General features: G+C 45.7%; 2 protein-coding genes across 4 annotated transcripts in view; both read left to right on the top strand.

Moving 5' to 3' along the window:
- Positions 1-26,661, top strand: part of SGO2 (shugoshin 2) — a 111,193-nt gene that overhangs the window by 39,371 nt on the left and 45,161 nt on the right. The gene's annotated exons all lie outside the window — the stretch shown is intronic.
- Positions 1-26,661, top strand: part of SPATS2L (spermatogenesis associated serine rich 2 like) — a 73,276-nt gene that overhangs the window by 33,554 nt on the left and 13,061 nt on the right. For all 3 annotated transcript variants that reach the window (XM_081927183.1, XM_081927184.1, XM_081927182.1), the window contains exons 3-7: positions 1,936-2,044; positions 5,127-5,176; positions 9,677-9,920; positions 18,552-18,752; positions 20,217-20,352. In XM_081927183.1, coding sequence (XP_081783309.1) covers positions 1,936-2,044; positions 5,127-5,176; positions 9,677-9,920; positions 18,552-18,752; positions 20,217-20,352 — 740 coding nt within the window. The remainder of the gene's footprint in view (positions 1-1,935; positions 2,045-5,126; positions 5,177-9,676; positions 9,921-18,551; positions 18,753-20,216; positions 20,353-26,661) is intronic.

Here is a 26,661-nt window from a genome sequence, read left to right as displayed (position 1 = left end):
TGATGATCTGAGCCACAGTCAGCTCCAGGTCTTGTTTTTGCTGACTGTATAGAGCTTCTCCATCTTTGGCTGCAGAGAATATAATCAATCTGATTTCGATGCTGCCCATCTGGTGATGTCCATGTGTAGAGTCGTCTCTTGTGTTGTTGGAAAAGCGTGTTTGTGATGACCAGCTTGTTCTCTTGACAGAACTCTATTAGCCTTTGCCCTGCTTCGTTTTGATCTCCAAGGCCAAACTTGCCAGTTGTTCCTTTTATCTCTTGACTCCCTACTTTAGCATTCCAATCCCCTATGATGAGAAGAACATCCTTCTTTGGTGTCACTTCTATAAGGTGTTGTAAGTCTTCATAGAATTGGTCGATTTCAGTTTCTTCAGCACCAGTAGTTGGTGCATAAACTTGGATTACTGTGATGTTAAAAGGTCTGCCTTGGATTCGTATCGAGATCATTCTATCATTTTTGAGATTGCATCCCAGTACAGCCTTCGCCACTCTTTTGTTGACTATGAGGGCCACTCCATTTCTTTTACGGGTTTCTTGCCCACAGTAGTAGATATGATGGTCATCCGAACTGAATTCACCCATTCCCGTCCATTTTAGTTCGCTGATGCCCAGGATGTCAATATTTATTCTTGCCATCTCATTTTTGACCACCTCCAACTTACCCAGGTTCATGGTTCTTACATTCCAGGTTCCTATGCAATATTTTTCTTTACAGCATTGGACTTTCCTTTCGCTTCCAGGAACAGGAGGGAAATCATAGGTAAAGGTAAAGGGACCCCTGACCGTTAAGTCCAGTTGCAGACAACTCTGAGGTTCCGGCCCTCATCTTGCTTTATTGGCAGAGGAAGCCGGCGTACAGCTTCCTGTTCATGTGGCCAGCATGACTAAGCCGCTTCTGGAGAACCAGAGCAGCGCACGAAAATGCCGTTTACCTTCCCGCCAGAGCGGTACCTATTTATCTACTTGCACTTTGACATGCTTTCGAACTGCTAGGTTGGCAGGAGCAGGGACTGAGCAACGGGAGCGGGGATTCGAACCGCCAACCCCTTCTGATCGGCAAGTCCTAGGCTCTGTGGTTTAACCACAGCGCCACCCACGTCCCGCTCTATTGTGCCTTGATCAGACCACACCTGGAGTAGTGTGTCCAGTTCTGGGCACCACAATTCAAGAAGGATATTGACAAGCTGGGGACAAAAGGTCTCCTTCCTTGAAGGTTTGGGGTTTTTTTTTAGCAGAGGTTGGATCGCCATCTGCCATGTATGATTTAGTTGAGATTCCTGCATTGCAGGGGGTCGGACTAAATGACTCGTGGGGTCCCTTCCGACTCTGCAATTCTATGATTCTACGCAGCATGCTAGGAGAAGCGTAAAAGTCAGCACAATGGGGGAGCTGAATTTAGCCAGGGAAACGGGGCTTGTAGTGCATCTCATTTTGTTGAAATTGTACAGCGTTAAAGTGCTGCTCGAACCATCTTAAATGTCAAGATCATATCCAGGCTGGCAAAGTGTGTGTATGTGTGTGTAAATACATACATGCATACATATTCATACATACAGCTGTGCCTCTGTACGGAAAATCAGTTAAGACTTATCAAGCAGTCTACAGGATGCAAATAAATGGAAAATATCAGGACCAATTTCATGTGCCATTGAGGAAAGTTGTTGCTAAAGAAATAATATACTGCAACCTAGATCAGCATTCAGGGAATCTTCAGAAGTGCATGGGAAGGAATGGGGATGGTTTTCATTTGTTATTTTACGTGTTTAGGATGTAATTGTACTGACATGGTGTGGTTAAGGCGCTCTGACTACATAGCACAAACAGTCCTTTGCAGAATTGTGGGACATTTGTGTGAAAAATACCTACTTGCCTTGCTGTGTGGTGTGCCTTTTCTGTGTTTTAAGATGCCTGTGTTCATCTCTCTTGTTTGCAGATCAATGCGGTGCGATCAATTGTACCCAACAAAAGCAACAATGAAATAGTGCTGGTGCTACAACAGTTTGATAACAACGTTGACAAAGCTGTACAAGCTTTTGTGGATGGTCTGTACCCTTTTTCTATTTCACGGACACTGCGAAAAATAACACTGTCCAAAATGAGGTCCACAGGTGTATATGCTGCTAAAAAGTGAACACTCAGAATTTCCTAAGATATTATGATGTCTTTCTTAGCAACCTGAGAGACCGTTTTAAAAAGTCAAGAGTTAGCCAACCTGTGTGGGCTTGTGTGCCCTGTATAAAAATCCCTGTGTAGATAACATCACATATCACCCCATTCTCCAAGCGTTGTGAGATTCCAGGGGTTCCAGGCATGCTTTATGCAGGGTCCATGTTTCCTTTTGGAAAATGAGGATTTGAAAGCAGGTTCTTAAGGTGGTAGGAAACCCTGGGCACAGGGAAACCTTAAAGTAAAGGTAAAGGGACCTCTGACTATTAGGTGCAGTCGTGACCGACCCCGGGGCTGCGGCGCTCATCTCACTTTACTGGCCGAGGGAGCCGGCGTACAGCTTCCGGGTCATGTGGCCAGCATGACTAAGCTGCTTCTAGCAAACCAGAGCAACACACGGAAACGCTGTTTACCTTCCCGCCGGAGCGATACCTATTTATCTACTTGCAACTTGACATGCTTTCGCACTGCTAAGTTGGCAGGAGCAGGGACCGAACAATGGGAGCTCACCCCATCGCGGGGATTCGAACCGCCGACCTTCTGATCGGCAAGTCCTAGGCTCTGTGGTTTAACCCACAACGCCACTCGCGTCCCACCCCAGGGAAACCTTACTAGGCATTAACTGCAGCTAAGGTTGATACTGACTCCCAGAGGAGGAAAGGAACCTGCGCCTTAACTTCACATGGTTAAGAAGCTGAGATCATTGGCTACATTAGCTGCTAAAGGTCTGTGCACAGTGCTTGTTAAGGACATACATTGTCCCAAGGATTGTTTTGGGGGCCTAATATGGCCCCCTGTGGCAGTCTATCTCCTGGGGGTAAACTCCTAAAAGAAGCTCAAGAACTTTGGGGTAGAATCGTAAAAAAAGCTCAAGGACTTTGGGGTAGAATCATAAAAAAAGTTCAACAACTTCAATCCTAAAAATAGACTACACTCCACTTCCTACACCTGCTCATTTTTATACCTTTTCATAGCACATTTAGTGTCCATGAACTAATCAAACAAACTTAAATCTGTTTTTAATTGGCCTGTGTAGAATGCTGGAAGGTTGCTTTTAAAAACTGTGCAAACCTTCCTCTTCCAGACTGCAGTTTGTCTTGTTCATATTTGGGGAGGGTGTGTGTGAATGCGGATTGCAATGCCAAGTATTCTTTGCTGACTGCCTCCCTTTCAATAGATGTCAGAAAATGTTACCTAGCGGGAGATAAGCAATGGATAACAAACAAGGAAAAACGTACTGAGGTTCATTTTCAACTTTTCATATAAAGCTTATATTTCTTAAAGGACCAAATCAAAATGGTTAAAAACATACTCAAGCCAGTTTAGATTCTTGGTCAAATGATGAAGTCTGGTAGAAAAGCTGAATTTAGGAAACATTTCATTACTGCAAGGTTCACATGGGTAGTTATTCCTTATTTAAAATCCCTGCCCCTTTGATTTGTCAAAAACAAACCCTTTACACTGTGTTTTCTCACGGAAGAAGGAAATCCTGTTAAACCACAGGAGGCCCAGAACAAGCATTAAATTTGCTTTTAAGACTTAATTCAAATCCTTAGGCTATTCTAAAGCGAGCAAAATGACTTTGGTGGTCCATATGTGTGGTATGGTTCTCAGTAACGCTATTATTTTAACTATCAGTATGCAATACATGCACTGTATAATTTACCCCTTTAGTTTTAAAGAGGATTGTGTTTGCTCTTTCCGTGAGCCAACGCAAATATCTACCGTATATAGAGCACTGACTCTACATTCCCTGGCAGCTGGATTCCTTTCTAACTCCTGAGATTTCACCATGTTGCATTTTATCTATTACTCATTATTCATTCATTGTGAGATTGAGGACTAGCCTGTTAAGGTTACCAGATTTTTTTCAATGATTCCGGGGACACTTTCCAACTTCAATGGATTTTCTATGGGGACTGATTTGTAAATCCAGGAACTGTCCCCGGGAAACGGGGATGTCTGGTAACCTAAGTGTAGGTTGAGAAACAATTGGACACGGGGCTGGATTCAGCTATCGGGTACTGTTGGTAGAAGCGGGTGCAATGACTCCTGCTAGTGTCTTTTCTCCCTTGCCTCCCCTCTGCTGTGTGCCCCCTAGGCCTCCCCCACATCTGCTGTGGAGGGTCAGGAGAACATGGGGAGGAGAGGGGAGATAATTCTGCTGGGCAAGCAGAAATGTTTGTGGTGACTAAACCCACCCACTATGTAGAAGGGTGACCCCATAGGAAAGATGCACTTTTAAGGAAAGTTCTTGTTGTTTTTGGTTGTTGATCTCACCAGAAGGCAGAGATACCTAGAGCAAGGTACATGACAGCCTCTCCACTTGGGTGCTTAAGTCTAAAGGTAAAGGGACCCCTGACCATCAGGTCCAGTTATGACTGACTCTGGGGTTGCGGCACTCATCTCGCTTTATTGGCCAAGGGAGCCGGCATTCAGCTTCCGGGTCATGTGGCCAGCATGACTAAGCTGCTTCTGGCGAGCCAGAGCAATGCACTGAAACGCGTTTACCTTCCCACCTGAGCGGTACCTATTTATCTACTTGCACTCTGACGTGCTTTCAAATTGCTAGGTTGGAGGAGCAGGGACTGAGCAACGGAAGCTCACCCTGTTGTGGGGATTCGAACCGCCGACCTTCTGATCGGCAAGTCCTAGGCTCTGTGGTTTAATCCACAGCGCCACCCGCGTCCCGCTTAAGTCTAAGCACCTGCTTAAATTCTGGGCTCAGCTAAGTTGCTAAGCTGCCGTTATTCAAAGCAGCCTGCAAGGGACGGGAACGGGTAACAGGTAACATTCTCTTGTTTCAAGACAAGGGAACTAAAGGAAATGAAATTTTTCCTGACTCTTGGGACACATTGACCAAAATAAATGAAAATAAATTGAGCAAATGGTCCCCAGCCTGGAAGAGGGTTATTGTTGACTTGCTGAAGTCTCTTTCTCTCTCTCCCTCTCCTCTAGGTAGTGCACTTCAAGTTCTAAAAGAATGGAATATGTCAGGGAAAAAGAAGGTAAGGAGTTTCCTGTGAAAGTTAAGTCATTAAGTCCATTTTATCATCATAGTTCGCTGGAGCACAACAGCATATTTGTTGCCAAGGCTTTTGCTCGCACACAAACACACAAATACGCTTTTATTTCTTTTTAACAACTGTGAACTGTTTGTTCCCAAGCCTGCGTTCAAAAGACTTCAAAATAAATAGGTGCTTTTTACATTTTTAATCCCGCTTTGCTGTTGCTGTTTTTATACCAGCAGGTTGAGCTTGCTAGTCTGACAGAATTGTCGGAATAATTAAGGTATTCATATGGAGATCGCAAAACTGTTCTTCAAGATGCTATGAGCAGTTCTAATCAGCAGCAAGCTGTTTCTCTGGCAACTGACCCTTGAATGATAAAAGGACGTTCTCCTTTACATCAAGGGTAATGCATATGTGGGACTCAACTGTAACAATATGCAAGTGATAACAGCCAGCTTAGGACCAAAGAAGAGAAGAGATCTTGAAAATCCAGAATTATATCTTTCATATCTCTCTCTCTCTCTCTCTCTCTCTCTCTCTCTCTTACTTTAAGCAGCCTTCCCTAATGTAAATCTGGACTGCTGCCCCGAGGAAAGGGAGAACCCTTTTCCCCTCACACTTTTCCTGATGCAAAGCATATAAACACACACACACCACCATGCCCTGTTAAGGAAAATATACCGTATTTTTTGCTCTATAAGACTCACTTTTTCCCTCCTAAAAAGTAAGGGGAAATGTGTGTGCGTCTTATGGAGCGAATGCAGGCTGCACAGCTACCCCAGAAGCCAGAAGAGCAAGAGGGAATGCTGCTTTCACTGTGCAGCGATCCTTCTTGCTGTTCTGGCTTCTGAGATTCAGAATATTTTTTTTCTTGTTTCCTCCTCCAAAAACTAGGTGCGTCTTGTGGTCTGGTGTGTCTTATAGAGCGAAAAATACGGTACTTTTGGGTAACACCCTTTCCTGCACTCTGGTCCTCGTTTGAATTGTTTAGCTGCTTCTCTTCCCCTTTCACCACCCTCTTCTCTGGGGCAGCTGCCGATAGCTAGCCTATAAAATTGCAGTTTGCTTTAGCTTCTTAATAAAATCCCATATATGGGAAAGCTCTGGTCTTCACTGTGTTGCTCTCTCCTGAGTACCTTTCATGGACACTGTTCTTGAGTAGCGTCAGACAGCGGCGGAGGAAGTCGCTCGGGCGCCTGGGGCGGGGCGCCCAGGGCAGGCGAGTCTCCCATTGGGGCAGGGCTAACCGCGGGGCCTCTGGAGTCTGCCCGTCTCCTCCCACTCAGCCGCCCTACAGCGGGGAAAAGGTTCTGCAAATGTTTGAGCTACACCCAGAAGGGCTTGTTCTCTGTATAAGAGAAGGACTTTACATATATATGTACGTAAAGGTAAAGGGACCCCTGACCATTAGGTCCAGTTGTGGCCGACTCTGGGGTTGCAGCGCTCATCTCGCTTTATTGGCCGAGGGAGCCGGCGTACAGCTTCCGGGTCATGTGGCCAGCATTACTAAGCCGCTTCTGGCAAACCAGAGCAGCACACATAAACGCCATTTACCTTCCCGCTGGAGCGGTACCTATTTATCTACTTGCACTTTCACGTGCTTTTGAACCACTAGGTTGGCAGGAGCAGGGACCGAGCAATGTCCCCGGGAGCTCACCCCGCCGGGGGGATTCGAACTGCCGACCTTCTGATCGGCAAGTCCAAGGCTCTGTGGTTTAACCCACAGTGCCACCCGCGTCCCTATATATGTACATACACCTGCCCAAAGCAAGTGTGCTAAGAGGCCACAAGGGTGCTGTGCTAAATTGGGTCTTCACCCCCCCTTCCTCACAACTCTAGACAGTAGTTGACAGCAGTCCAGTAAAACTGTGCATTTTTCTATACAGTCATACCTCAAGTTGAATGTGCTTCATGTTGAGTGCATTCGAATTGCGCTCCGTGGCAACCTAGAAGTAACAGAGCTCATTACATCCGGGTTTTGCTGCTCGCACATGCACAGACGCTCAAAATGACGTCACACGCATGTGCGGAAGCGGCAAAACGCGACCCGCGCCGTCGCGTCTTATGTTCCATTCAGGATGCGAACGGGGCTCCAGAACGGATCCCATTCGCATCCCGAGGTACCACTGTAGTGCTCACTGACTCCTGGAAGGAATCAAAGGTGTGACATCGTGTGCCTCTAATTTCTCCCACTATGGCTACAATACTTACTGATGCACTCAGAACTATTTGCACAAGGTGTTTCAAGCTGGATGTCAGCTTGAGTGTCCCTTTCTAAGATTTCTGAGATGGGAAACAAATTGGTATTGGACTCTCAAGAGAAGTCTGTTTAGCTCTGTTAAGCAATGGATTCAGAGCAGGTTCTAGGATGTGCTTGTCTTTTTTATTGATACGGACATAACTCTGGCACTGAATGTGGTGCACAGAGACAATAGCACTTATTTATCTAATGGTCCCCAATCATAAAAAAAAGAAATAAATTCTGTTCTTCAGAAACAACATTATGCCAGACTCCTGCTAGTGTCAGCTCACAGATAACTTCTGTGAAACAGAAGGAAGAATTAGAATCTACAAGCAATTACTGCCAGGGCAAACATAATGTATAATTTCCATCTATGGAAAGCACTTTAAATTACTGTCCTATGAATTATCCTGACTGTGCCAAATGGCAGGTGTTTGGCAGAAAGAAATAAAAACCCATCTGAATATAGCATCCAACCAAGTCCAAAATTCAGTTGCTATGGATGTTGATTGCTGCTCCAAAAAGAACAGAGTGTACACTTTTGAAAAAAATATAGGAAACATGGGTTCTACTTCCATCCCACGTGATCTTCAGAGGGCACCAAAATAAATATGTGTTCTGGAATTCTTTGGGTGCTGGTATTTTTTTTCTTTCTTGCTGTGAATGAGTGTTGTCCTTAAATTCCCTTTTTTGTGTATACTTGATACTTATGGGCTACTGTGGTTTAAATGAGCAGACATTTGTGTTCAGAATAGCAACTCAGAAAGAAGCCAGATATTATTGTGTATTTGAGAGAGAGAGAGAGAATGTGTGTGTGTGTGTGTGTGTGTGTGTGTGTGTGTGTGTGTGTGTGTAATCAGAAGAATCTTTATTTACATCAGCCACTAGCCATAGCAATAAAATAAAATGTACTGAAGATAGAGGTAAAAGATTAACTATACAAAATACATTTTTGAGGTTTACATCAATAATCAAATAATAGATCTTATTCTAATTGCCCATGCTAAAAACCTTGCAGTTTTTGCTGTAACCTTGATCTGCTAAAAGGAAGGCCATAGTAGCAATGGTTGAGTGACCCGGCGTGGAGAGTAATACAGAACCTCCCTCCTCAAACTTATATAAAGAGTGCAAGCCAGAAGCACATGAGCCACTGCCTCAATACTGCCATCTTCACAGGGACATACCGTAACTGTTTTTCCAGTGATATTTTTTGAAATCAACCCTCAAATACAGTCGAGAGCAGTATATTCAATCTTGTGGAAGTGAAAGCGCGTCTATTTTGGAATTGTCAAATTTTGCAAATAAGGTGCCAAAGTGTCAAAATGACTAGGTGGAAAATAATCATACCATGGGGAAAAAATCCCTCATCGTGGCCAAATTATTCTGTCGCTTGATATCATATAGGCCAGGCATCCCCAACCTGTGGCCCTCCAGATGTTTTGGTCTACAACTCCCATCATCCATAGCTAACAGGAGCAGTAGTCAGGGATGATGGGAATTGTAGTTGAAAAGATCTGGAGGGCTGAAGGTTGGGGATGCCTGATATAGGCGCTGTCAGATTAAATTATTTGCTTTCTGAAGCCTGGTGTTAATAACTGTTGTGGTTATAAACCAGAAAAGTAAATCTTTTGGTTGACAATTTTAGTCTAAGCGCTCTCATGACAATCTTGCGATTCTAAGGGTAGTGGAACAGGGGGTTTAAATTTAGCCAAAGCCAATAATTAAATGCCCTCCACCAAATCTGTAATTCAACAGAGGGGAGATTAGCCTCCAAGCGCAATGAAGCATTTGGAACACAGGATGAAACAGGAAAAAAATGGCCCTAGGAACTTATGTTGAACAGCTTCTGTAGATCCAAGATCCAATATACACGTATATATATTTGTGTCTCACGATTTTTGAAGCAAAGACAAGAGAAGCCTTAAAAAAAAACCACAACACAATAAAAGCAAAATATATCAAAATAATAAGCATTAACTTAGGCTCTTGAAGTTGTGAGGATCGTGGGAGAAATCATTGGATTTAACCTAATAAAGTTAATTTAATCTACCTTACAGAGTTCCTTGATCTACTTTTAAGGCGCAAAGACAAAGCTTATGATGTAGTGCCTCACAGTTACTCCAATTCTAGTACAATTAGTAAAATTTATGCCATGCTTTGGAAAATGAAAACATTGGGGGTTGTTTTACTTGCAATATGATCTATATTTCATGGCATTGCTATCCTTGAATTATTTCCTCCCCCCCCCCTTGCAGAACAGCAAAAGGAAACGAAGTAACTCTAAGCAGCACTTCCATAGCAGAGATATGAAAGGTAAAGAGGATGGGAGAGAAAAGTTGTCGTCTCTGGAATCCCAAGGATTATATGGCTGCCACCTGAATGGCTGCAATAAGGAGATTTCCCCCAGCGAACCTGCCAGTGAAAAATCGAAAGCAATTCCTCAAGAACCAAAGAGTTTTGAAGGCAAGGACAGGGGAGAGGCAAAACCAGAAACCGCAGGTCAGTGCACTGTATGCCAGGTGCCTTTTGCAAGATGTGTAAACTGCTTCCTTTTCAGCCCCCCCAGGATGGAAGTCCTCACACCAACAGGAAGATTTTTGGTGAACACATTGTTGTATTATTCTGGATGTGAATATAGCTGCATCTCCTCCAGCCATCTCCTTTAAAACTGATCTGTGCTGGAGGCACTGCACTGCACATCCAAACCCCACCTCTGTTCTTTGATCTGTCTTGGGTTCCAACCTGTCTGGAATGCAGACGAGAGCTATCATAATTGCCAGGAGTGATGTGCTGTTTGCAGTGTGTACAAGTGGTACCTTGGTTCTCAAACGCCTTGGTACTCAAACAACTTGGAACCCAAACACTACAAATCCGGAAGTAAGTGTTCCGGTTTGTGAACTTTTTTCGGAAGCCGAACGTGCTCCAATTTTACGCTTCCGATTTGAGTCCCACAGTTCCATTTTGAGTGTTACACTGAGGTCTGTGTGGTTTTGCTATTTACCGTATTTTTCGCTCTATAAGACGCACCAGACCACAAAACGCACCTAGTTTTTGGAGGATAAAACAAGAAGAAAAAAAAATTCTGAATCCCAGAAGCCAGAACAGCAAGAGGGATCGCTGCGCAGTGAAAGCAGCAATCCCTCTTGCTGTTCTGGCTTCTGGGATAGCTGCGCAGCCTGCATTTGCTCCATAAGACGCACACACATTTCCCCTTACTTTTTTGGAGGGAAAAAGTGAGTCTTATAGAGCAAAAAATACGGTATTTTGCGTTTTTGTTTTTACGACTGTGTGGAACCCAGTTCAGCTACTGATTGATTGATTGTGTGACCTTAGTACATTGTTTATTGCTTTCATTTTATGGATCAATGATCTCATTAAATAGTAAAATTCATGTTAAATTGCTGTTTTAGGGGTTGTTTTTAAAAGTCTGGAATGGATTAATCCATTTTGCATTACTTTCTATGGGAAAGCATGCCTTGGTTTTGGAACACCTTGGTTTTGGAATGGACTTCCGGAACAGATTAAGTTTGGGAACCAAGATACCACTGTAGACGTGGAACTTTTCTCCTCCCACATCAGTCTTAACATCAAGAGAGGACATTTCTTCCCTTTGGCAGTACATACCTCTCCTGGGGCTTTTGTAGTATTTTACTCATCCTTGATTCTTAAGGAAGACTTCAAAGCTGCTTCCACTTTGGGGCTGACTTATGTCTTTCTACAAGGGATGCAGGTGGCACTGTGGGTTAAACCACAGAGCCCAGGGCTTGCCAATCAGAAGGTCAGCGGTTCAAATCCCTGTGACGGGGTGAGCTCCCGTTGCTCTGTCCCTGCTCCTGCCAACCTAGCAGTTCAAAAGCACGTCAAAGTGCAAGTAGATAAATAGGTACTGCTCCAGTGGGAAGGTAAACAGTGTTTCCGTGTGCTGCTCCAGAAGCGGCTTAGTCATGCTGGCCACATGACCAGGAAGCTGTACGTCAGCTCCATCGGCCAATAAAGCGAGATGAGTGCCGCAACCCCAGAGTCGGTCACAACTGGACCTAATGGTCAGGAGTATGTCTTTCTACACAGACATAAAAGCTGCGTATAACTGGTGTACCGTTCTGGTCGCCTCAAGTCGAAAAAGATACCATGGAGTTGCAAAAGATTCAGAGAAGGGTAACCGAAAAGATTTAAGGGGGTTGGGCGACTTCCTTATGAAGAATGGTTGCAGCTTTTGGGGGTAGCACCTGTCCAGTCGACCACTTCCTTAGCAATCAGCCTTGGTCCTTTCCCTGTGCTTTAGGCAAGTGCCCCAACATATTTTACTAATGTGCCACACATAGAATACATTTTAAAACACATTTCAAAGCACCACTTGTGAAACATTCATTTATGCATTCACCCTTCCTTTTATTCAGGCAGAAACATTTTCAAAACAATTGCAAGGCTAACCGGGAGATGAGGAGGTTGCTTGTGGTATAGCAAGCACAATTGCCTGACATGTTTATTGGTTTTAATTTAATCGTATGTTTTATTGGTGTGGTTCTCCCCCCCCCCTTTTAATTACATTTTAATCCACTCTTTTGCTAAGGGAGGTACATAAATGTAATTAATAACAGTAATGATTGCCTTACATTTTAAAAAGAAAGAGAAATCAGACTCCTGCCTTGTGAACTTGCAGAACATTTTTCTGTGTTACAGCTAAACCCTACATAATAAAATCCTAGCTGAATGCAGCAAGGAAGCTTTCAAAGCGGTTTCATGATATACCGTATTTTTCGCTCTATAAGATGCACTTTTCCCCTCCTAAAAAGTAAGGGAAAATGTGTGTGCGTCTTATGGAGCGAATGCTGGCGGGAGGCTCTGCTCAGCGCTCCCTTTAAAGAGCTGCGTGGAGCGTGTATGCGGCTCTTGGGGGCTTTTCCCCAGGAGGGAGAAGGGCTGCCCTTCTCCCTCCTTGGGGAAAAGCCCCCAAGAGTCACACACACACTCCGCTCGCCCTTTAAAGGGAGCGCAGCTCTTGGGGGAGCCTTAGCCACGCGCAGCGTCTCCCGGGCAGGGGGATGAAGGCTCCCCCTGTGCACGGCTATCCCATAAGCCAGGACAGCCATCGGGATCGCTGTGCTGCGATCCCGCTAGCTGTCCTTGCTTCTGGGATTCAGAATTTTTTTCTTCTTGTTTTCCTCTTCCAAAAAACTAGGTGCGTCTTATGGTCTGGTGAGTCTTATAGAACGAAAAATACGGTTTCTGTTTTGAGAGCTAATGAAGGAATTCTGTTAAGTTAGAATAGCTTAGATTTTGACTACCTTTGACATCTTGCGGGTGGGCACATCTTTATATAGAAAAGCCACATAGAGATATGTGGTGGACATTGTCTAGAAGTGCCTGAAGTTTTTCCTAAGTCACCTTTTGTTATAGAGTGGTGGTTGTAGTGTTTCTCGCAAAAGGCAATTGACAATTTCCCCAACTCCTAGCTGACCTTTCAAGGTAGCTTTTTAATAAGAAAGGGATTCTAGCTTCAGGGTGAGCTCCCCCACCCCCTCTTTAGGGGGTTTGAAAATATCGAGATAAAACAACAAGTCCTTGGAAAGTGGCAGCTTGGGATTCAGAGTAGACTCTTTGAGCTCATCCCACTGTCAGCAGACTTGATAAAACACTCAGCCCTTAATACAGTGATTGGAGAGCTACATCTCAGATAGTGTTTCAGCTCTGTGTGAAAGAGATTCTAAAGGGTACTGTTCTGGTGCTTGAGACACCAGCAATTGATTTCTCATTAAGATGTCTGTAACACTGGCAGTACCTCTGGTGCCCTCGAGTTTGAGGTTTTGTTAGCAAGCACAGTTTTCCATGTTCCACAAAGTTTGCTGAGAAGCCTTTACAACAAAACAAAAAACAATAAAAGCAAAATATATCAAAATAATAAAGCATTAACTTAGGTAAGTTGTGAGGATGGTGGGAGAAATCGTTGGATTTAACCTAATAAAGTTAATTTGATCTACCTTACAGGGTTCCTCAATCTACTTTTCAAGGTGGTTAGTTTATTTCATGTATTTATGAAAACATACCCCACTCCTCCTCATTCCTAAAGCACGACTCAGAACAGCTTACTAAAATTTAAAATCGCAATTTCATTTTTAATATATGCTGTTATGGGATTAGGGGGGCTACTCGTGCATAAGCGTTTAAGCCGTCCAGGCTCTGCAAATCAGTTTCTAAACTCTCCCAGTCCGCTGAGCCATGGGTGCATGGCTACCTCAATCGCTGGCAGAATCCGTCAGTGGGCGCTTCCGGAATTTACGCCAACATAAGAGTTCCTTAACGGAAACTCTCCGTCTGGATTTTCTGCGTGACAGTTTCCTGCGCGGAGTGGGCACCCCCCTCACCCCCCGTTTCCCCCTCTTCTCTGGGTGGTGAGGTCGGGAACCCCCTGAAAGAATCCTCCTCATCTTCGGATGACTCGAAAACCGCTCTCCATCTACTACTGTCCCTTCTTCCCGAATACTCTTCCCCGTCTGATTCTTCTTCCTCTTCCTGTCCTGATTCTGGGAACCCCTCGAACTCCTCTTCCTCGTCAGTGGTTCCGAAGTGTTCCTCCCAGAACCTAGCCAAGGGCTGAGGCTTCCTTGGGAACCGGCGATGAAACATTTCTACTAATACCTCATCATTGACCGTTTCTGCCGGTACCCAGGTATTTTCAGACTCCGGTTCCCCTTCCCATTCTACTAAGTACTCCATCTGTTTACCCTTCCACCGAGAGTCGAGTATTTCTGCTACATGACTGCTGCGTTCCCTCTCTTCCACTTGCGGTGCCGCGGGAACCTCACTTTCACGTCCCAAAATTTCCCGCCCCTCCCGGTATGGTGACAGTAATGACCTATGGAATACTGGATGCAGTTTCATGTTGTCGGGCAGCCTGAGCCTAAAGGCTACCGGATTGACTTGCTGTATAACCTCGAAGGGTCCCAGTCGTTTCGGTCTCAATTTCTTGCAACCCCCCTTGAATGGCAACCCTTGTGTTGACAACCACACCCGGTTCCCCACCCTTATGGTCTCTCCTTCCCTTCTGCTCTTATCTGCCTGTCTCTTGTATTCTTCCTTAGCCCTATCTAAATTCAATTTCAGCTGTTGATGTATTGCTTCCATTTCTTCCACAAAATGTTCCGCTGCCGGTACGCTCCATCTTTCCCCTCCTTCTCCCGGAAAGGCCCTGGGGTGACACCCATAATTGGCCATGAATGGACTCATGCCGGTGGACACATTTTCTGCGTTATTGTAGGCGAATTCGGCCAGGGCCAATTTCTCTACCCAATCATTCTCTCTGTCATTTACATAACACCTCAGATATTGTTGCAGAATACCGTTTGCCCTTTCCGCCTGCCCATTTGTTTCTGGGTGTCTGGCGGTCGAGAAATTGACCTCTACGTGCAGTAAGCTCATGAGCTTCCTCCAGAACCTGGACGTAAATTGTTTCCCTCTGTCTGAGACCACCCTTAGGCGCCATGCAACCTAAAAATGTGTTCTACAAACAACCTGGCGGTTTCTTCCGCCGTGACCGCATGTGAGCAAGCAATAAAGTGGCACATCTTGGTTAACAGGTCTACCACTACCATTACCGCCGTTTCCCCCTTGGATTTTGGCAAATCCGTCATAAAATCTATGGACACTGCCTCCCATGGCCGTTTGGGTGTGGGCAATGGTTCCAGCAACCCCGCCGGTGCCGCCCTCTCCCCCTTTGCTCGCTGGCAGCGGACGCACCCCCTTACATATTCTCATACCTCTTCCCTCACTTTGGGCCACCAGAACTGCCTGGTAACTAACCACATGGTTTTGTGTTGTCCAAAGTGCCCCGCGGTGGGGCTGTCGTGCAGTTGTTTGAGTGCCCTACTCCTCAATTCCCCCTCTGGTATGTACAATGCTCCCCTGTAATACAACGCCCCGTTCTTTTCTTCAAAACCCCCTGTGTTCTCCCCAGCTCTCCTGAGCTCTCTGAGCTTGTTTTGGGCATATTCATCGCTTTCTGTCCCTTCTACCAGTTCTCTTTGCCCCACCAATGCTGCTCCACACACACAGTGGTCCTCTGGGATGATATGCCTTTCTTCGGGCGCCCCCTCCCCCTCCATATACTCTGGCTTTCGGGAGAGAGCGTCCGCTCTTACGTTCTCCGGCCCCGGTACGTAGCGAATCTCAAAATGGAATTTGGAAAATTCCTGGGCCCATCGCACTTGTCTTTGGTTCAGGACCCGGGCCGTTCTCCAATATTCCAGGTTCTTGTGGTCCGTGCACACCTGGACCTTGTGTTGCGCTCCAATTAGCAGGTGCCGCCATCGTCGAAACACTTCATAAATGGCGAGCAGTTCTCTGTCGTACACAGTGTAGTTCCTTTCAGACTTATTCAACTTCCGCGAGAAGAAGGCACACGGTCTCCAGTCCGACGCATCCTTCCCCGGTTGGAGCAAAACCGCTCCTACCGCTCGATCTGATGCGTCTGTTTCCACCCTCATCGGTTTCTGTAGGTCTACGTGCAAGAGCTGTTCTTCCGAAGCGAACGCTTTCTTTAGCCGTTCAAACGCTCGCTGCGCCTCTTCCGTCCATGCGAATTTCTTCTTACTACTGAGACAATCGGTGATGGGCGCCGTTAAGTGGGCAAAGTTTTTGATGAACTTCCGATAGAAGTTTCCAAACCCCAGGAACCTCTGCACGTCCTTCCTGGTTCTGGGTGTCTTCCATTCCAGTACCGCTTGGACTTTGCTGGGATCCATGGACAATCCCTTGTCTGACAACCGGTACCCCAGGAATTCCACCTCTCTGGTATGGAACTGGCACTTCTCCAGTTTTACCCACAGCTGGTTTGCTTGCAGCCTGCGTAGGACCTCCCGGACATCTCGGACATGCTGCCCCTCGTCCTCTGAGTAGACCAACACGTTGTCTAAGAAGGCCACACAGTTCTTATAGAGCAAAGGTCCCAGGACGTGATGCATGAAGGATTGGAAACAGGCTGAGCCCCCCTGTAGTCCGAAGGGCATAACGAGATACTCAAAGGCCCCCAAGGGGGTGAACATGGTGGTCTTCCATTCATCCCCCTTCCTCATTCGTATCAGGTTATACGCTCCCCTCAGGTCCAGCTTGGTAAAAATCTTTCCCTTCCTCACCCTGGTCAGGATGTCGTCAATCCTGGGCATGGGAAAGGCCACTGGTTCTGACACCGAATTGACGGCCCGGAAGTCCACGACCAACCTGAGTTTACTAGAGTCTTTTTTGTCCACAAAAAACACTGGGCTGCCCCCCACCGCTCTTGACTCCCTGATGAACCCTCTTTTCAGGTTCTTGTCTATGAACTCCCTTAACTCCTGCATCTCCCTGTCCGACATGGCGTACAGTTTGCCCACTGGTAGCTGGGCTCCCGGGAGTAAGTTAATTTGACAGTCAAAGGTTCTATGTGGGGGCAGTCTATCTGCTTCCTTCTCGCTCCTTGAGCCCTTCCACCAACTGACTCTCCGATGGCAGTTCCCTGACATATATATATAAAACAAACATTACAACAAGGTAAAGTACGCGGAGCACTTTGAACATTTGAAAGCACATTCTAAATGCCAATAATTAAACAAATGGAAACTACACAATGTGTCAGGGAGGGATTTAGGCTGTATCCACACAACAGTTTATTCTGTTTTCCCAGTGTTTTTCTAACACTTAACTTATGCATTATGTTTGAATGCTCTTCCAATATAGCAGACTATTACTCAAGTTTAGCACCCCTTTTCCTTGCAAACTGAAAAGTTCTTTTTGCAAATAACATGGAAATGATCACTAAACATGCACTATATTTCCAGAAGTGCCTTGTATATCATATGAAAGCTCAATGTGAACAGTAAGAGGGAAACTAACAGGGAAATGTCGTGAAAACAAGAAAAACTGCCTTGTAAACCTTAGACATCCCTGCTGTCAAAAAATGGCCTCTCTCTGTATCTGGTTCTAATGAATTTTGGTGCATCCTATCATGCCAACAGGCCACCTCCATTCAGCATCATTGGCTGACGTAGGGAGATGTTTGAAAGCTCGTGGTGATATTCTGTCATGATGCGATACATCTCACTAGAACAGGGATTGCCAAACTTATTGGGATTTTGAGAGAGTGCTGGAGATGTCATGCACAAAATAAGTGCTGGGGTGTGTGTGGTGCCACATAATATGGGTGCAATGGGGAGAGTGGCATAACACAAAATTGGATAAGCTGCAATGCCTGGCAACCTTATGCTCACCATGGGAAGTCAGCTATGTCCTGCTGGTCCTGACTGTGGAGATCACACAATATTGATTGTACAGTGGTACCTCAGTTTAAGGGACGTGGGTGGCGTTTCCGTGCGCTGCTCTGGTTTGCCAGAAGCAGCTTAGTCATGCTGGCCACATGACCCGGGAGCTGTACGCCGGCTCCCTCGGCCAATAAAGCGAGATGAGCGCCGCAACCCCAGAGTTGGTCACGACTGGACCTAATGGTCAGGGGTCCTTTTACCTTACCTCGGTTTAAGAACGTTTCAGTTTACAAACTCCGCAAAACCGGAAATAGTGTCCCGGTTTGAGTACTTTACCTCGGTCTAAGAACGGAATCCGAACGGTGGAAGGGCAGCGGTGGTGGGAGGCCTCATTAGGGAAAGCGACCCTCGGTTTAAGAACAGTTTTGGTTTACGAACAGACTTCCGGAATGGATTAAGTTCGTAAACCAAGATACCACTGTACACACACACTGTTGCTGTCTAATAGCAGAGAGGGAAAACATACAAGGTGATCACACCACACTACCTCTGATTTCACAGAAATTACTTAGTACCTGCACCATTTGCCCCATAACTTGCTTCTAGGGGGGCTAGAGACTTACTTACTTTGAACAAAAGCTCAAACCCTGAGGCACCTGCCCAGTAAAAGTCATGCGGCACCGGGGGTGCTGGGTTGATGACCCCAGCACCAGAAGTTGTAAGAGAGTATGGGGAAAGTAAGCAGGAGGATGACATTTCTAATCATGGACCTTTTATAATTCCTCTCCTCTGTACCTTTATAATTTTTTCCCCATGAGAAAGAGCCTCTGATTTCTCACATGAACCGATACAAGAAACTCCGCCATTGATCTTCCAACTTGTTGTTTTTGGGTTTTTGCAGACCAAAAGGCAGACCAAAAAACCATACCTATAGAAGCTGGCCGAAAATATGTAAATAGCGCACAGCTGCCTGATCCTTTCCAGTCCTCCCACCCATCTCAGTGCAGTGTTGGTAGGCCGAAGGCAAAGACATCCGTGGTTAAGCCGTCTGTCCCCACAGCCCATCTTGAAATAAAACCAGAGGATTCAGTCAAGAAAAGAGGTACAAGAGAATTGTTTGCTCTGAAGTGCAACCCAGTGCATTTTTTTTCTTACTTCCAAAGCTTTTATTAACCTTACCAAAAATTCTGTGTAGCCATTTGGTAATCTTTAAAAGAAGCATCGTATGTCAATGCTGTTTTCTCTGTAAAGTAGGAAGGGGAACCTGTGACCCTCCAGATGTGGTTAGACTACATCTCAAAACATCCTGATCACTGGCCACGCTGACATGCACTCCAACATGCCCCAGGGTAAAACCGGGACGCATGTCGTTTGGGGCCGTGTTCCTGCGCAGGGGTGTAGCATTGGGAGGCTGCCAGGACAATCACCCTGGGCACATTTGGGGGGGGGCACTGCTAACGGCGCCCTCCCCAAGTCAGCCCTGCTCCACTTTGTGAAACTGGAATCTGGTCAGACCCCAGCCTTGCAAAGCAGCGCAGGACCCTGTGTCACTTTGCAAGGCTGGGACCATTCCAGCCTTGCAAAGTGGCTCAGGGATGCTGTTGCTCAAGTGGCGACAAGGGCTGGGTTGGTGTGCAGCGGGCTTCATTCACCCTCCTGACACATGTGTTCCCTGGGCGCCATGACAACATGCTCCGCCGCTGCTCCTGCGGGAGCGCATGCATCTTTCAGGGCTGTGAGCTCATGGGAGCCAGGTGACTTGCAGAAGAGCACAACCCCCCCCAAACGGGATGTTCCACTTAAATCGGGACAGTTGAGGGTACTGACTGGGTGTAGTGAGATTTGGGATCCAGCGATAACTAGAGAGACACAAGTTCCCCAGACCTGCCTTAAGGCAGCCCAAGTGTCCTCGGTGATTAACCCATTCTAACTTCATTCCGCCTGTTTATCCATGAAGACCACCATTTTCACGGCTCAGACAAAAATGTATGTAACGAACTGTGTTTTGCATCATCACTCTGGTATTTCATGGAAAGTATCAAGTGCAAATAAACGGTGAGATGCAAGCAAGGTTTGTTCTTTGCTTACTGCTCATGGTTGTTTGGAGTGGTAGGGGAACCCATGAGTCCATGTTCTGATGTAATATTAGGCCAAACCATGGTTTCGCTTGCAGCAGCTCAGCGAGAAATGAGAAGGGTCAAATCACCTGTGATTTCAGCAGCATATAGTTTCGTTTGGCTGTGGTTTAAAGTGATGTGATAATCAGGCCAGTATGGCATAATATGAGGGTGAGAGAGAGTTCCCTATCTCTGCCTTCTTCTATCCTCCTCCACAAGTTGCAGGATTACTGTGTGCAGCAGGGAAGCCCTGTCTATTTCATAATGGAATTGCCATTTTGCAAATGACGGTTTCTTTACAAGTGCGTGTCGTCCTGCTTGCACAAAGCGCTCGTTGGCGCTACATCGAATTGCAGCCCAACACATCTGGTGCTGCTTAGTGCAATTTTTCTCACTTCCAGATTAAATTTGACAGCAGAAGGATAGCTGACATTTGTTTGCTGTTACAGGTCCGAACATTGAAAAATCTGTAAAAGATCTTCAGCGATGCACTGTTTCGCTGACAAGATACCGCATGATGATTAAAGAGGAGGTGGATAATTCTGTGAAGAAGATTAAAGCAGCCTTTGCAGAACTACATAGCTGGTAAGTAGGCGAGGGGCAAGGAAGTCAGGTGAGATCTTTCAGAACTCCATTCCGTTAGAGGACCATTCCAGTCTCACTGGACTTACTCCACAAAGAAAATAAGAGCACTTGAGACCTTGGCACATTTTATGTTCTTTGGTTGCTGGTCTCAGAGGTAAGAATTGCAAGGACCTATTAACCAAGATTTTACCCAAGCAGGTGAATGCAGCTCAGTTATTTTTCATGCCACATTGGGGGAAAGGCAGCTCTTTGGGATCCCATCCAAACCTGTACCAAAGTTTTGCAACAAAGCAGATGTACAATGCAAAATCTTGACGCAGATTTGGAGTTGGCCCCAGATTATGGGGTTCATAGTTAATGAAGCCGTGAAAAGCATTTGGGGAGATAAACCACATATGGGGGTGGGGAGACGATTCTGCCCTCTTTCCCCCTTTTGCTGCCAAAATCAGATCGCACCCATTCTTTCTATGTAACTAGGACAGTTCTGTTTTATAAACATGTAACTTCTACATTCCTGTCTAACCTGATGTACAAATTATTTTTCTTCTGAACCTTACCCCTTGCCATTGTGAGGGGGCAAAACTAGTCTTTATTTCACCCGGGTCAAAGACCCAGTTTGGCACCTCCACCCACCCACCCACATTTGCATACAAACAGACACAGGCTGGGAGCCTCATTGGCACCCCAATGGAGGTGTCACCCAGAGCAAAAAACCTGGCTAGCCCCCCAACCCACGTAGCTTCAGTACTGCATTGTGGGTGGTGGGCCAATTTCATCACTAGAATAAAAGGGATTATAATTAATAATTTATTGCTTGCATTTCACCAACAGGTCACAGAGTGGGTAATAATATCCCAAGTTTCACAAGTATTTTGAGGCTGAAACTACACCTGGCACACATGCTTGCCTAATCTGAAGCGTACATGACTTTTAATTTATTTTATCTGTATTTCAACTTGTTCAATTGCTTTCAGATTTATTTATTTCTGTATAAAACAACTAGCAAATGAGGATAATGATGATGATGCTTCTCTTGAGAGAGATCAAGAGCAGTTGGAGGAGGGGCTGCAGGTTTTTTTTAGCAAAGCTGTACGTACAGAGAATGGGAGCTGCTGAACCCTTTCTCACTCCAGCCATTTTTACAAGGTTGCAGACTCCCGCAGCTGCTTTTGATTATAGAAATGTTCCAGGCGAAGAAACACACACAACGGCCTGCTATCTAGTTTCATCTTTAGCAGCAGAGGGCACAAGGCCAACGATAGCAGCTCCAACAGGAAGTCTTCTATCTATGCCTGACTTTCTAATTCTCACCATGCTTCTGATAGGAGGACACTGATTCTGAATGAGCAGATTCCCACTGCTGCCTCCCTCCTCTTCCCTGCTCCATGTAGTTACCTAATCAACAAACGATGATCTTCCTGTCCTTTTAGCATACAGTACATGTGTAGAACAGTTGGGTGGCATGTACTGCAGTAATAAAACAGAAGATAAAGGTAAAGGGACCCCTGACCATTAGGTCCAGTCATGACCGACTCTAGGGTTGCGGTGCTCATCTCGCTCTATAGGCCAAGGGAGCCAGCGTTTGTCCGCAGACAGCTTCCGGGTCAAGTGGCCAGTATGACTAAGCCGCTTCTGGCAAACCAGAACAGTGCACGGAAAGACCGTTTGCCTTCCCGCCGGAGTGGTACCTATTTATCTACTTGCACTTTGACGTGCTTTTGAACTGCTAGGTTGGCAGGAGCAGGGACCGAGCAACGGGAGCTCACCCCGTCGCGGGGATTCGAACCGCCGACCTTCTGATCGGCAAGTCCTAGGCTCTGTGGTTTAACCCACAGCGCCACCTGCGTCCCTGAAACAGAAGATAGGGAGGACTTATTTCCTAGCTTACAGGAGCCAGATATAATTTTTTTAAAAAGAGAGAGAGAAAAAATGTCTAAATATAAAAGCATGGCAGGATGTACACACATATTTGCATGCGGTAGAGTTTTCACCGCACCTGCAAAACGGAAGCTGTCCCTCTGTTGTCACTGGATGATTGCATACAGATGTGATGCAGCTGTTTGTTCTGCTGACTAGTAGGCTCCTCAGCGACTCGGTCAGAAGGACCAAGTGCGTTGTGTTTAGCAGTGAAAAGCCTCTTTGTAGCATGGTCTGTGTGGCACAGCAGGGCTGCAGTGGGAAGAAGACATCACCCCTGCGGGGAGAGCAGGGGATCCAAGAGATCCATTGCATGATCTGGAGTGGTCCCATTGGACACAGCAGGGCTTAGTTTCTGAGTTAATTGTGCACTCGCATGAGTGCATCAGCACAGCCCTGAGCTCACCTGCCCAGTACCTTTCAGGTAAACCACAGCAACACAGGAATCAGGAAGACAGTTCCGCCCCAAATTACTGCTTTGCTACCGATGAAAAGTAAACATCTGTTCCTAGGACCGTTTGGTCTTTCCTTTGCCACCGTTGCAAAGCAAACTGTGGGAAAGAAATTACCTAGATGTCATTGTGTTATGTGCGGAGCTGACCGGCGAAACAGCTCGCCTCCTTTTGCCTCTCAAACGTTCCCATGCGCCAAATGGCTTAGGCCAAGCATTAAGTTCAGTGTGTTTAAATATTTGGAAATGTGCAGATAGTACTTTCAGAGCTTCAAAAGATGCTTTCAAGAAATTGTTTCCAGAGTAACACTGCGGGTGCGGGAGGGAGGCAGAGAGAGGAGTAATTCCAGACGTTATTACCAATCCTAAGAAAACTTGTATAGAATGAATCCATGAGCAATAAAAAGCAGGAAGTGGGTGGAAAGCCAAAGTCAGCACTGATTGAATTCTTTTACTTACATACAAGAGTCGAGGAGTGTGGTATTAGCTGTATAAACACCAGAAGAGCTTAGTTCTGCTGGGTGCGGAAAATGGGGTGGCTAATGTTTCCTTTCAGTCCAACATTGTGTTCAGGCTCTGTCTATATTAATATCACATAGTGTCAGAGCGAAGACTAACTGGGCCATCAACAAACTTTGCAACAAACAAACATACAAGGGAAATTCTTCAAGCCTGATTGGGCCTCTTGAGACACTTCTTGCTGTTTCTGATAGGGCAGAAGTCTGCAGTTGAGAAGTCAGGTCTGTAAGAAACTAATTTTGAGTTCAAGTCAGCTTCTAGAGCACACAGCTGCAATCTTTGCTACCTCACACCCCACCCTCTGCTTCTAGGTAAAGGTAAAGGGACCCCTGACCATTAGGTCCAGTCGCGGACGACTCTGGGGTTGCGGCACTCATCTTGCTTTATTGGCCGAGGGAGCCGGCGTACAGCTTCCGGGTTATGTGGCCTGCATGACTAAGCCGCTTCTGGTGAACCAGAGCAGCACACGGAAACGCCGTTTACCTTCCCACCGGAGCGGTACCTATTTATCTACTTGCACTTTGAGGTGCTTTCAAACTGCTAGGTTGGCAGGAGCAGGGACTGAGCAACGGGAGCTCACCCCATCGCCAGGATTTGAACCGCCAACCTTCTGATCGTCAAGCCCTAGGCTCTGTGGTTTAACCTACAGCACCACCCGCGTCCCTGCTTCTAGGTAGCAGCATCTTTTGCAGAATTTGATTTCTAGCCCGCTGAATGCTGGCCTCTGGGTTTTTCCCAGATATTTTCCAGACATCTACTCTGGATAAACATCCAAAGATGGGTGAATACCCTTTTGTATGCTGCAGGCTTAGAACATTAAACTAAATTTTCCCAAAGTTCAGAGAGCTTGGCAAGAACTCTGTGTAGGCATCCTGCTTTCCTTCATGCATCCAGGTTATGCTCCTGCAAAACAAAAGTGTTCAGTATGTGTTTGGCCAGCAGTTGCAAAGGTTAGGGTGAATAAACCCACTTTGCAAAATGTTGGATCCAATTATTTTTATTACAGAATAGAGTTTTTTGTTACAGTGCGTTCAGGTATTTATCCTAGAGAGTTTACTCTTGGACTTTGGCCCAGTTGCTTTATATTATATCACATGTTTAAATCTCTCCCCACCCACCAGCAAGCTTAATTCTTGTATCCAGAATAAGAATGAAGCATAATCTGGTTTGTTATTCAAATCTTGTGCACAATGGATATAGCTGAGGTAATAATGGAACAGTGTTGTATTCCAGAGCATGGCAAAAATTATGTAATTTAATGGCTATCCTCCTAGGGTCCTAGCTGAATAGAGAGCCTGCCTACATGTTTCCACCCAGCCAGGCAGTGGTTCTATTCATCCGTCATTTGACAAAGCTTCTAATCGCTTTTCTAGATCTGCAATCCTGCATATATTTGCATTAAGCACCCAGGTAATTATTTTGTCTCTTGTTATGCACATTCCATTGAAGAGATGCACAGCTCGTACAGTTGAAGGGGCCTCTTTTTGTCTCATAAATGAACAAAAAGTAGTTTCAGCATATTTAGGGTTTGAGATGCCACTTGACAATCAACTAATCTTGTTCCCTAAAAAATATTTCCAGTTCTAAGCATTCATCTAAACAATTATTTTTATTAGTGCTTTACCCGAATTCCTTTTCTACACTCCATGCAAATGCAGCAGCTGTTGCAGCAGCAGTGAAAAGATCCTTTGGCCTTAACCTACAAATTTACATGTGGGGTGTGGGCTTTTGTTGATGTGTTGATGTTTTCATCAGCATTTCTGGAAGTTCTCCCCCCCCCCCCCCCGAACTACATAATCACTATGGCGTGGTGGTGCTGATGTTCCAAAGATTATCTGTGCAAGTGGATACGCTTCGTCCTTTCCCCCCTCATTTCAGTTTGTTTTCATTTGTGTGGCTGCAGAAGCCAGCAGAACTCTAGAATGCAGAATTCCCACTAATAAAATTTCTCACTAGATGGGGGATTTGAAGCCGCAATGAAACCATTTATGTTGTTTACTCTAAAGCCCTTCAAGGCAGCCAACTTCCAATAACACTGTGAGCCAAGTTCTCCATATGGGGAAGGAGAGAGAGACATTTTTTTGGCCTTTTGGAAACAGCAGGAAGCCAGCCCGAATTAGCAATCGCCACACAAAACCTGGATCTTCTCTGAGATGATTTCATGCTATCTTTAGAGACCTTCCCAATCATGCACTGGCTGCTTAATTTGCCATGGGCAAGCACTCAGCATACACTTCAGATTTCACAGTGCTGTCTCTTACTTCAAAGGACTATGTAACTTTGCCTGTGAGAAGTAAATCAGGGCAAAGGCAGAGACACATATCTAAAGAGAATTCACAGCAGATTTTTCCTGACATTGCAATGTTTGTGACAGACAGACATATCACGGATTCCGTCATCAGTCCTGTCCCTTCTCACTGTTTCCCTTTTCCTTCTGCCCTAATTTTTGCCCCCAGTTGTGCCACATGTACCTCTATCTGCTGATATGTTCATCCTTTATCTTTTTAATAAATAAATAAACAGCAGCATTTAAACACTGTTGCAGAACTGCTCTGGAGACTGAGCATTTAGGCGATTTCATGGGTGCAAACAGGTCAGTGCTACTCACGGCGAGCCCATGCTGCAAACTTGCAAATCATCCGCCTCACCAGCAAACATTCCCACTCCCCAAATCCAACAACCAGCTTGATGCTGGGGAGAAAGTTCGGGTTGATTTTGTTAAGTAGTGGGTGAACATATCAGACGACACAGCAATTCTTCAAACAGCTCTTGTTTATTCACAGGCCAGAACAGAACTGAACTGAAGGGTTCAGCCAGCCTGCTTATATAGAGCTCCACTACAACGCAACAGTAACCACTTTCTGTAACTATCCAATCACTGAACGTCACTTTCAATCCCTTATTTGCATATGTGGACCTGAGTGAAAACTATCTACAGTATCCCCCTGCTGGCCCAGGGTGAGAACTTCAGTACATAACAGATTTGGTGAAAGTGCTTCCAAACTTTACCCACTACTGAACACTGGTATTATTTTACCCCATAAAAATGTGATAATAGTTATTGGTCACTGTAAAAGCCTGGACAGTGTGTTTGGAGGTCCTGGGCTAACCAGACAACAAGACCTCCCTCTCGGCCTCACTGATGTGGCCAAAGGAAAGCAGAGCAATACGTTTGGCACCAGCTTGGCTGCAGGAGTTGCTGGAAAGAGGCTACAAGGTGCCATCTATCCGTCTTAGAGACTGCACTCCGGATTTGTGTAGAATTTACTCCTTAGCCTCCTCTTCTCCTGAAGATATCCTGCACAGCAGTGGAGGGAGAAGACTAAGAACTGTGCTTTCTCTTGAATAGGGAGGGACCACTGATTCAGCCCATCTGATCCCCGGTTCCCTGTAAATGCATACCCAACCCCAAGAGCTGCTAT

This window comes from Podarcis melisellensis (genome assembly GCF_964234715.1).
Source record: "Podarcis melisellensis genome assembly, chromosome: 1".
Taxonomy (NCBI): Eukaryota; Metazoa; Chordata; class Lepidosauria; order Squamata; family Lacertidae; genus Podarcis; species Podarcis melisellensis.
This window is presented reverse-complemented; position numbering and strand designations above follow the sequence as displayed.